This window comes from Oncorhynchus mykiss, chromosome 17 (genome assembly GCF_057628025.1).
Source record: "Oncorhynchus mykiss isolate SJ-2025 chromosome 17, ASM5762802v1, whole genome shotgun sequence".
Classification (NCBI taxonomy): Eukaryota; Metazoa; Chordata; class Actinopteri; order Salmoniformes; family Salmonidae; genus Oncorhynchus; species Oncorhynchus mykiss.
Window position 1 is genome coordinate 10,892,499 of NC_143038.1, and position 10,877 is coordinate 10,903,375.

Here is a 10,877-nt window from a genome sequence, read left to right on the forward strand (position 1 = left end):
ACAACTGTTCCTCCTTATTCAAAGTTATTCACGTTATTTGCACTGACCTCAACCTTTTCCATCCATTTTCTACGGGCAGCCTTTTCATGCGTCAGAGAATTTGTTTGACTGGTAGAGACACAACGACCAGGCAAACAACTTTGGCCCCTCATTCAAAGTTCTACGTGTCACTTGCTGACTATTGTTAAACTTGTTCCACCCATCTTCAGTGAGCCCCCCGAAGAGACATCATTTGTATGTTCGATTTGCCTTCCTTATGTTTGTACAGGTGAGCATATTTGCAAAACAAAAATGTAAAATGTAAAACTTCTATTGGTCCCTCACGCCTCAAAACAGACCAGCGTCATCAATCAGAGCATCAGACAGAGCAGCATCAGCAGAGGAGACACACTTCACCTCAAATCGGAAGCACAACACTGTCATGGAGAAGACCGTTTGCACAGTACTCCTCCTGTCCAATGTGTTGGAGGCATTTTGGGAGATGGGATACGGGGGGAATCAACCATACATCTCTGTGTCTGGGAAGCACGTCTATGTTCATGACCAAAAAAAGTGGTTAGAAGCTCAGGAGTTCTGCAGAAAACATTACACCGACCTGTCCTCTATCAGCAGTGTGCGGGAACAGCAGCAGCTACAAAGGCGGGGAGATAGGTGGATTAATTTGTCCACCTGGATTGGTCTGTACAGAGAGCCCCACAACCTAACAGGCTGGAGGTGGTCGGGAGGTGGATACGCAACCTACCTTGGTACCTGGGACAAGGGTCAACCAAACAACAAACTTGGAAAAAACTATGGTATGATTATAGGAAATACATGGCATAATGAGTTTGAAGACCTTCAGATACCCTTCTTCTGCTTGAAGCTGATTGTGGTGAGGGAGAGCAAGACGTGGGAGGAGGCTCTGGAGCACTGTAGGGAGCAGCACACAGACCTCACCAGCCTGGTGTCTGAGACGGAGCTGCTTCTGGCCCAGAGGGAGAGCAGGGAGGCCCAGACCACAACAACACACTTGTGGACGGGCCTGCGCTACCTGGCCAACCGCTGGTTGTGGGTGAACGGGGACCCACTGGAGTACGAGGCCTGGCCCCAGGGTGGACTGCATCAATGCCCCGCCTGGAACCTCCGCTGTGGGGCCATAGCAACAGAGGGAGCATGGGAAGCCCGGGACTGCCAGGAGAGCCTCAACTTCATCTGCTACTGAAGACCAATTCCAAATGGAAAGATAACCTTTACTTCCTATATCCTTGATAGATTTAGCGTTCTCTTTATTTCTACATAATTCATTGTTTTGCATATGGGATTTCTGCTAATACTTGTATAAATACTTGTCCTACTATGTATATTGTCCTTAAAATGGTTGAATCACTTAATCAATTGATAATACTTTTAGGTGTGAATAGGCCTATAACTTTTTAATCTAATTGCTTTATTAAAATGTTGACTTAAATCAACTTTTTAAGCGATTCACTATGATTTCCACTGATATGTAAGTTCATCTCTGAAAAGAGGGTACTCCAACTACAATGCCATGAATGACTTATTTTAGAAAAGGCACCAAACAGACTAAAACAGGGAGGGACTACCTGGATTCGTCCAATAATAACCTCTTGTTTTCATGTTCTATTGAAAAAAAATTATTTGTCCAAAATGGAACCACTTGTTTCATTTCACGCTGAAAAGCGTTTTGCTACAGTGTGCCCCAATGAAACAACCCAGATGATTGCAGGCCATAGAAGGACCGATGACTAGAACCCATCATTTTGTTGATTTATTTTCCCTTTTGTACTTGAACTATTTGCACATCGTTACAACACTGTACTGTTTATAGACATCATGACATTTGAAATGTCTTTAAATCTTTTGGATGTACATTTTTTTTTAATTGTTTATTTCACTTTTGTTAATTATCTATTTAATTTGCTTTGGCAATGTTAATGTGTGTTTCCCATGCCAATAAAGCCCCTTAAATTGAATTGAAATTAAATTGGTACCCAGGCTAAAGGGTATAAATACAACCAACCAGCCTCACTAAAGGTCCTGCTAGATACAAGTAAAACAATAAGCTCAGGTCATTTCCCCTTCTGATTATACACTGGCTAGAGCAGTGTTTCCCAACTCCAATCCTCCAGTAACACATTTGAGTTGTAGCCCCAGACAAACTCACCTGATTCAACTCCTCGAGGGCTTGATGATTAGTTGACAAGTTGAATCAGGTGTGCTTGTCTGGGTCTCCAAAAACAATGTATTGCTGGGGGTATTGAGGAGTTGTGAACCACTGGGCTAGATCAAATGTAATGATCATTTCCCAAAGGCAGCCATTTCAATTCACAGTAGGGGAGCTCTCACCACAATAAAGTGGATAATCACATTTCAGAGCACAGTGTGATAGAAATGATGTATTCACTTTAGCTAGGAGGTACTCTCCTGGGTCATGTTCATTAGGCACGAAACAGAAGAAAACAGACTGAAACAGGAATGGACGAACTATCTATCCAATAAGAAATGCTAATTTATGGTTTCCGTTTTGCAACGATGTGCCCTAATGAACACAGACTAGCTCTTTCTAACAAAGACTACAATAGAAACAGGGCAGACAGCTTCTGGGTGCAATGAAAACAACTTACTTAACGACATCCATTCCCAGGGCATAAACAAGATAACTAAACCAACCAGCCTTTGGTGCTGAGGCTGTTTTTCTAACTATCCACGTGTGTGGTTGCCTTGGGAAGAATTACTGTTGAAGTTGATTCACTGATATGTTATAGGTGGCAGGGGCAGGAGATTGATGCGCTGTTGTTCGATGATGAAACGATGATGACAAATGTCCTTTTTTTTCCCCTCAGAGGGGGAAAATAAATGTGTGTTGCAAATTGCATTACAATGGCAAATGAAATGTGAGATTGAATTCTCCAATAGGAGTCTGTTTGACTGATGTGGGTTTGTGGCAAAAAGAAGAGGTGTCAATGAGGGATATTTAATGGGAAAACGCCATATGCAAATACTCCCCCTTAGTAACTCACATTGGACACTACCATAGAGGCTCATTCAGACAAGCCTAAATTGTTACTAAGGATTATATACAAGTTACTGATTTTTCATCTCGGCCTAATCTGAATCAACTGTATCTGAATTAAAACAACAAATCACATAAAGTAAAGCCCCATCCAACAGTTGGGAGGTCAGGAGGTCATGTGGGGGTCAGATATCAAGCACGCCAACCCAGAGGGTCAACGCCGACGGACGCATCTGCCTCATGGCGTCCTCTTCCCAGGGTGGTCAGTCAGTCACGCAGAACGTACACATGCGCACACAGTCAGTCACAAAGAAAAACAAACCCTTTAACTATGCTAATCCAGGTTATGCTAATCACACACTAATTAGAATTAAAGAGACTGCCTGCTGTAACATGAGTCATCTCTCTGGGAGGGAAAGACCTTCAAACAACAAAAACGGAACTGCACTGCCGAAGGTTGACGTAAATAATCAAGGAGATAAACAGAACACGATACATTTCCCTGCTTCCTTTTGCGTCTCCCCAGGTGCACCGGAGCAGAGCTAACCAAAATAGTGGGGCGGTGCGTGTGTGTGTGTAAAAACAGGAGAGTTGCAGGAATGTGTACTTCGTACATGCATATATTTGCTAGTGTGAGTGTGTCTAAATAGCAGATGAGTGTGTTTGCTTGTATGTGTGTGTTCGTGTGTGTGTGTTGACATGTCACTGTGTGTGTGTGTTGACATGTCACTGTGTGTGTGTGTGTGTGTGTGTGTTTGCTTGTGTGTCTGTGTGCGCGCGCGCGTGTGTGTGTTTGCTTGTGTGTGTATGTGTGTCTAAATAGGAGCTGTGTGTGTTTGCTTGTGTGTGTGTGTGTGTGTGTGTGTGTGTGTGTGTGTTTGTGTGTGTGTTTGCGTGTGTGTGTGCGTGTGTGTTTGCGTGTGCGTGTGCGTGTGTGTGTGTGCGTGCGTGTGTGTGTCTAAATAGGAGCTGTGTGTGTGTGTGTGTGAGTAAAGAGAGAGATAGTGGGACACACACACACACACACACACCTCACTCCCTGAAGACGCTGATACAGCTTAACCTTCAAAACTACAAAAGCTAATGTATTGCATAAACGGACCCAGGAGAGTCAGACCCAGATTGCCTCATGCCAGACAATAGAAGGGCACAGTGGTACAGACTGGTACGCCAATGAGGATGCAGCACAGTGGTACAGACTGGTATGACAATGAGGATGCAGCACAGTGGTACAGACTGGTATGACAATGAGGATGCAGCACAGTGGTACAGACTGGTACGCCAATGAGGATGCAGCACAGTGGTACAGACTGGTACGCCAATGAGGATGCAGCACAGTGGTACAGACTGGTACGCCAATGAGGATGCAGCACAGTGGTACAGACTGGTACGCCAATGAGGATGCAGCACAGTGGTACAGACTGGTACGCCAATGAGGATGCAGCACAGTGGTACAGACTGGTACGCCAATGAGGATGCAGCACAGTGGTACAGACTGGTACGCCAATGAGGATGCAGCACAGTGGTACAGACTGGTACGCCAATAAGGATGCAGCACAGTGGTACAGACTGGTACGCCAATGAGGATGCAGCACAGTGGTACAGACTGGTACGACAATGAGGATGCAGCACAGTGGTACAGACTGGTACGCCAATGAGGATGCAGCACAGTGGTACAGACTGGTACGCCAATGAGGATGCAGCACAGTGGTACAGACTGGTATGCCAATGAGGATGCAGCACAGTGGTACAGACTGGTATGCCAATGAGGATGCAGCACAGTGGTACAGACTGGTACGCCAATAAGGATGCAGCACAGTGGTACAGACTGGTATGACAATGAGGATGCTGCACAGTGGTACAGACTGGTACGCCAATGAGGATGCAGCACAGTGGTACAGACTGGTATGCCAATGAGGATGCAGCACAGTGGTACAGACTGGTACGCCAATAAGGATGCAGCACAGTGGTACAGACTGGTATGACAATGAGGATGCTGCACAGTGGGGGATGAAAGGGAGGAGCTTGGTTCAAAAGTTACTGATTCCGGATCATATTACAGTATAGTAAAGGAAAGCAAATGTACTAACAACGTTTGGTGAACAGTGTAAGTTTGTAGGTGGGAACACAAACAGGCTTAAAAGACTATGGCTCTACACAGCACAAGGCCCAGTGAAGTCATTATTTTTGTCCCATTGAGACCAAGGAATGTTTCACAAGGGAGCCCTACATATGCACAAGTCATACTATTTACACAATGTATACTATTTACAACATAATAAAAACATACAAGATCTATTCAAGTAAAACAATCACATATAATCAACTAGTTGAACTGCCTCAGAGACTCTAGAACATCAAGCTGCAGGGAGTCCTGTAGATTGTTCCATACACGAGGTGCAAAAAAACTAAAAGCAGATTTATCTAAGTCAGTGGAGACGGAAGGGATCTCTAGGGTTAGCCAATCATGAGACTGGGTCTGGTAGCTCGTATGTCTGTAGGTTAACCAGGAAGTAACGTACAGCTGAAGTTTCTGATACAGAATGCAGTGATGTGTACTGAACCTGTCATCCATGCTTATAGAACGACATCAGCCTCTTCAGTGGATCTTTCAGTGTGTGCCCAGTGTCTCTTGAGGCATGTTTGTGGTCGGGGTTATGACACACACACACACACACACACACACACACACACACACACACACACACACACACACACACAGCAGCGTTGGGCACAGGGCCAGGCCTCCTTAAGCAGCACTGATGAGAATTATTAGGCCTGATCAAAGCAGGAGATTACAGCCTGTGTCTGAGAGAGAGAGAGAGAGAGAGATAGCAAGAGAGAGAGGGAGAGAGTGAGAAGATAACGTTAGAGAGCGAGAGAGATAGAGAGAGAGAGAGAGAGAAGAGGGATAGAGAGAGAGTGAGTGAGAAGAGAATGTGAGAGAGAGAGATAGAGAGAGGGTGAGTTAGAGAGAGGGAGAAGAGGGAGAGAGAGAGCGAGAGAGGGAAGAGAGAGGGAGAGTTAGAGGGAGAAGAGAGAGAGAAGAAATAGGGCGAGTTAGAGAGAGGGATAAGAGAGAGAGAGAAAGAGAGAGAGAGAGAGTGAGAAGAGAACATGAGAGAGAGAGCGAGAAAGAGAGAGAGAGAGAGAGAGAGAGAGAGAGAAAAGAAAGAGAGAGAGAGAGAGAGAGAGAGAGAGAGAGAGAGAGAGAGATAGAAGAGAGGGAGGAGAGAGGGAGAGGAGTTGAGGGAGAGAGAAAGTTATAAAGAGATTGGGTCCATCTCAATAGTCTGTTGTTGCCTCTTCTCCTTGTCTCCTTTCCTGCACTGACATTGAACAATGGCAACGGCCCATAGAGTGAGAACCCTATAATAATAGTGACGGATGTCACAGACTTCTAGTATGACAATCCTCTATCCTCCTCCATCCTCCAGTAGACAAAATGAACTCCTCATGCCGACAAACACGTTCAGGATGACCTAAAGCTATTCCACCATACCATGCAAATGACTCCATTACTTTGATACACCCAGTTCATATGAAGAAGCACAGGAGGTGATTGTAGCACTAAATCCAACTGTAGCACTGCAATGAGACGGAACATGTTGGAAAGCACTGGACCAGAGGCCCCTCATTCCCGCTCTCCACATCCTGAGGTAATGTTCACGGGGATGTCCCAAATGGCACCCTATTGCCTTTTAAGTGCCCATATGATTCTGGTCAAAAGTAGTGCACTATGTGGGGAATAGTGTGTCATTTGGGATGCAATCAATGTTAATATATTCAGTCCCGGAGAAGCTTTGATAAATTGACTTCATTATTAACGAACATGTTAGTTGGCGGCAGAGTGAAATATACGGTGTGTGCTTAAGTACATGTCATGAATACATGAAGCCCTTCGCCCTTCGCTTACTGCTCGTGATTAATTACAACCGTGAGGGATTGTGGGTAATCACCTTTGAAAATAGTCATTTGCAAGTCTCCACTCACATGGGGTTCGTTATACACTTAGAACATTAAAAAGGCAATATGTGCTAAATACGCCACTGTAGGAGAACGAGGAGGATGTGGTGGTGGTATTCAGTCAGCTAATCTTATTGAAATGGGAATGCTAGCAAGTACTGTACATGACGTAGTATTCTGCTCCTACTACAAGTTGCAGTATGAGACAGGAACTTTGAGGTGCACACACACACACACACACACGCACACGCGCACACACACACACACACACACACACACACACCATTTCTGAGATAGTGTCGCCCGTCGTCTTGTGTGTCTCAGAGAACAACTAAACTGTAGGAGTAATTCTCAGAGGAACCATTCTCGCTGGGATATTGCGGGAGTGTAGTGTACCCTTTTCACCGTCGCACATGCACAGTAGTACACACCACTGCGGCTTTGCCCCTTTTATCTCAAAATAATGATCCATCCTCTCCCGCTGCTCTCATTGTCTAGTCTGGGGTGAAGAAACAGAGACAAGACAATGCTATTTCCCACCATATAAAAGATAACATTGACTCAACCCATCTCCAAAGGCCTCCTAACCGCATAACACATAGTGACTCATTTGGGAAGTCTTACATGATCTTTCCATTAGCCAAATAGCGAAACCACCGCCTCTTGTGTTGAAAATAGAATAGAATGGAAGCATACCTTCCTAGGCAATGTCCTGGGTTAATACTTTTACCCATGAAGCATGAGGAAGGACCACTACATTTTCCTTTTAAAGAAGGCTTAAATGGTTGTTGTTCAGCCACCAGCTGCTTTGATGGAAGCCCCATGGAGTGTGTGTGTGTGTGTGTGTGTGTGTGTGTGTGTGTGTGTGTGTGTGTGTGTCAGAATTCCCCATCTCCTATAGGGAGCAGTCAAGACATCACATTCCCCCATTGGACACTGCTACACAGCCCAAGATACTGTCTGGAGCCTTGGGGCCAAGTCATTATTTTCTTGGCAGAGTTTGTGTCCAATTTTTGAACGCACACACACACACACACACACACACCATTTCTCTCTCTCTTTAAGACACACACAGATTCTGTTTTTCACGCACGCCTGTACACCCCCCCCCCCCCCCCCCCCCCCCCCACACACACAGTCTCTTAGACTCTGTTATTCACGCACGCCTGTACACCCCCCCCCACACACAGTCTCTTAGATTCTGTTTCTCACCCACGCCTGTACACTCCCCCCCCCCCCCCCACACACACAGTCTCTTAGATTTTGTTTCTCACGCACGCCTGTACAACCCCCCCCCCCCCCACACACACACACACACAGCTCCCCCTCCATATACACACACACCCATTCCCCTTGATGTCCAGCTCTGATAGCCAGAGAACAGAGGTCCTGTTAATCACATGATGAAGAGGGCTTGCATCAAGAGGGAATGGAGGGATGGAGGGGATGGAATGAGGGATGGAGGGGATGGAGGGGGGAATGGAGGAATGGAGGGGGTGGAAGGAAGGAGGAAGGGGATGGAAGGAGGGATGGAGGGGGTGGAATGAGGGATGAGGGGATGGAAGGAGGGATGGAGGGGATGGAAGGAGGGATGGAGGGGATGGAAGGAGGGATGGAGGGGATGGATGGAGGGATGGAGGGGGGAATGGAGGGATGGAGGGGGGAATGGAGGGATGGAGGGGATGGAAGGAGGGATGGAGGGGATGGAAGGAGGGGTGGAGGGGGGAATGGAGGGATGGAGGGGATGGAAGGAGAGATGGAGGGGATGCAAGGAGGGATGGAGGGGATGCAAGGCGGGATGGAGGGGATACAAGGAGGGATGGAGGGGATGGAAGGAGGGATGGAGGGGATGGAAGGAGGGATGGGGGGATAGAAGGAGGGATGGAAGGTGGGATGGAGGGAGGAATGGAGGGATGGAGGGGATGGAAGGAGGGGGGATTGGAGGGATGGAGGGGATGGAAGGAGGGATGGAGAGGATGAAAGGAGGGATGGAGGGGATGGAAGGTGGGATGGAGGGGGGAATGGAGGGATGGAGGGGATGGAGGGCGGGATGGAGGGGATGGAAGGAGGGGGGAATGGAGGGGATGGAAGGAGGGATGGAGGGGGTGGAAGGAAGGAGGAAGGGGATGGAAGGAGGGATGGAGGGGGTGGAAGGAGGGATGGAGGGGATGGAAGGAGGGATGGAGGGGATGGATGGAGGGATGGAGGGGGGAATGGAGGGATGGAGGGGGGAATGGAGGGATGGAGGGTGGAATGGAGGGATGGAGGGGATGCAAGGAGGGATGGAGGGGATTCAAGGAGGGATGGAGGGGATGCAAGGAGGGATGGAGGGGATGGAAGGAGGGATGGAGGGGATGGAATGGCAGGATGGAGGGGGGAATGGAGGGATGGAGGGGATGCAAGGAGGGATGGAGGGGATGGAAGGAGTGATGGAGGGGATGGAAGGAGGGATGGAGGGGATGGAATGGTGGCATGGAGGGGGGAATGGAGGGATGGAGGGGATGCAAGGAGGGATGGAGGGGATGGAAGGAGGGGGGGATGGAGGGATGGAGGGGATGGAAGGAGGGATGTAGAGGATGAAAGGAGGGATGGAGAGGATGAAAGGAGGGATGGAGGGGATGGAAGGTCGGATGGAGGGGGGAATGGAGGGATGGAGGGGATGGAGGGCGGGATGGAGGGGATGGAAGGAGGGGGGAATGGAGGGGATGGAAGGAGGAAGGGGATGGAAGGAGGGATGGAGGGAGTGGAAGGAGGGATGGAGGGGATGGAAGGAGGGATGGAGGGGATGGATGGAGGGGGGAATGGAAGGATGGAGGGGGGAATGGAGGGATGGAGGGGATGGAAGGAGGGATGGAGGGGGGAATGGAGGGATGGAGGGGGGAATGGAGGGATGGAGGGGGGAATGGAGGGATGGAGGGGATGCAAGGAGGGATGGAGGGGATGGAAGGAGGGATGGAGGGGATGCAAGGAGGGATGGAGGGGATGGAAGGAGGGATGGAGGGGATGGAATGGCGGGATGGAGGGGGGAATGGAGGGATGGAGGGGATGCAAGGAGGGATGGAGGGGATGGAAGGAGGGATGGAGGGGATGGAAGGAGGTATGGAGGGGATAGAAGGAGGGATGGAGGGGATGGAAGGTGGGATGGAGGGAGGAATGGAGGGATGGAGGAGATGGAGGAGATAGAAGGAGGGGGGAATGGAGGGATGGAGGGGATGGAAGGAGGGATGGAGAGGATGAAAGGAGGGATGGAGGGGATGGAAGGCGGGATGGAGGTGGGAATGGAGGGATGGAGGGTGGGATGGAGGGGATGGAAGGAGGGGGGAATGGAGGAATGGAGGGCGGGATGGAGGGGATGGAAGGAGGGGGGAATGGAGGGATGGAGGGGATGGAAGGAGGGATGGAGAGGATGAAAGGAGGGATGGAGGGGATAGAAGGAGGGATGGAGGGATGGAGGGGATGGAAGGAGGGATGGAGGGGATGGAAGGAGGGATGGAGGGGATGGAAGGAGGGATGGAGGGGATAGAAGGAGGGATGGAGGGGATGGAAGGCGGGATGGAGGGGGGATGGAGGGATGGAGGGGATGGAAGGAGGGATGGAGGGGATGAAAGGAGGGATGGAGGGGATAGAAGGAGGGATGGAAGGATGGAGGGGATGGAAGGAGGGATGGGGGGATAGAAGGAGGGATGGAGGGGATGGAAGGAGGGATGGAGGGGATGGAAGGCGGGATGGAGGGGATGGAAGGTGGGATGGAGGGGATGGAAGGTGGGATGGAAGGGGGAATGGAGGGATGGAGGGGATGGAAGGAGGGATGGAGGGGGTGCAAGGAGGGATGGAGGGGATGGAAGGAGGGATGGAGGGGGAATGGAGGGATGGAGGGGATGGAAGGAGGGAGGGATGG

At 49.2% G+C, this 10,877-nt stretch overlaps 1 protein-coding gene across 1 annotated transcript; it reads left to right on the top strand.

Moving 5' to 3' along the window:
- Positions 1-358: 358 nt before the first annotated feature.
- LOC149975725 (C-type mannose receptor 2-like) lies at positions 359-1,973 on the top strand. Its single transcript, XM_090206572.1, has one exon. The coding sequence runs from the start codon at positions 422-424 to the stop codon at positions 1,199-1,201; it is 780 nt and encodes a 259-aa protein (XP_090062698.1). The 5' UTR covers positions 359-421; the 3' UTR covers positions 1,202-1,973.
- The last annotated feature ends 8,904 nt before the right edge of the window (positions 1,974-10,877 follow it).

What these genes read in the sequence shown, in the direction of transcription:
- LOC149975725 (XM_090206572.1), top strand. Translation starts at nt 422, where the DNA reads ATGGAGAAGACCGTTTGCACAGTACTCCTCCTGTCCAATGTGTTGGAG.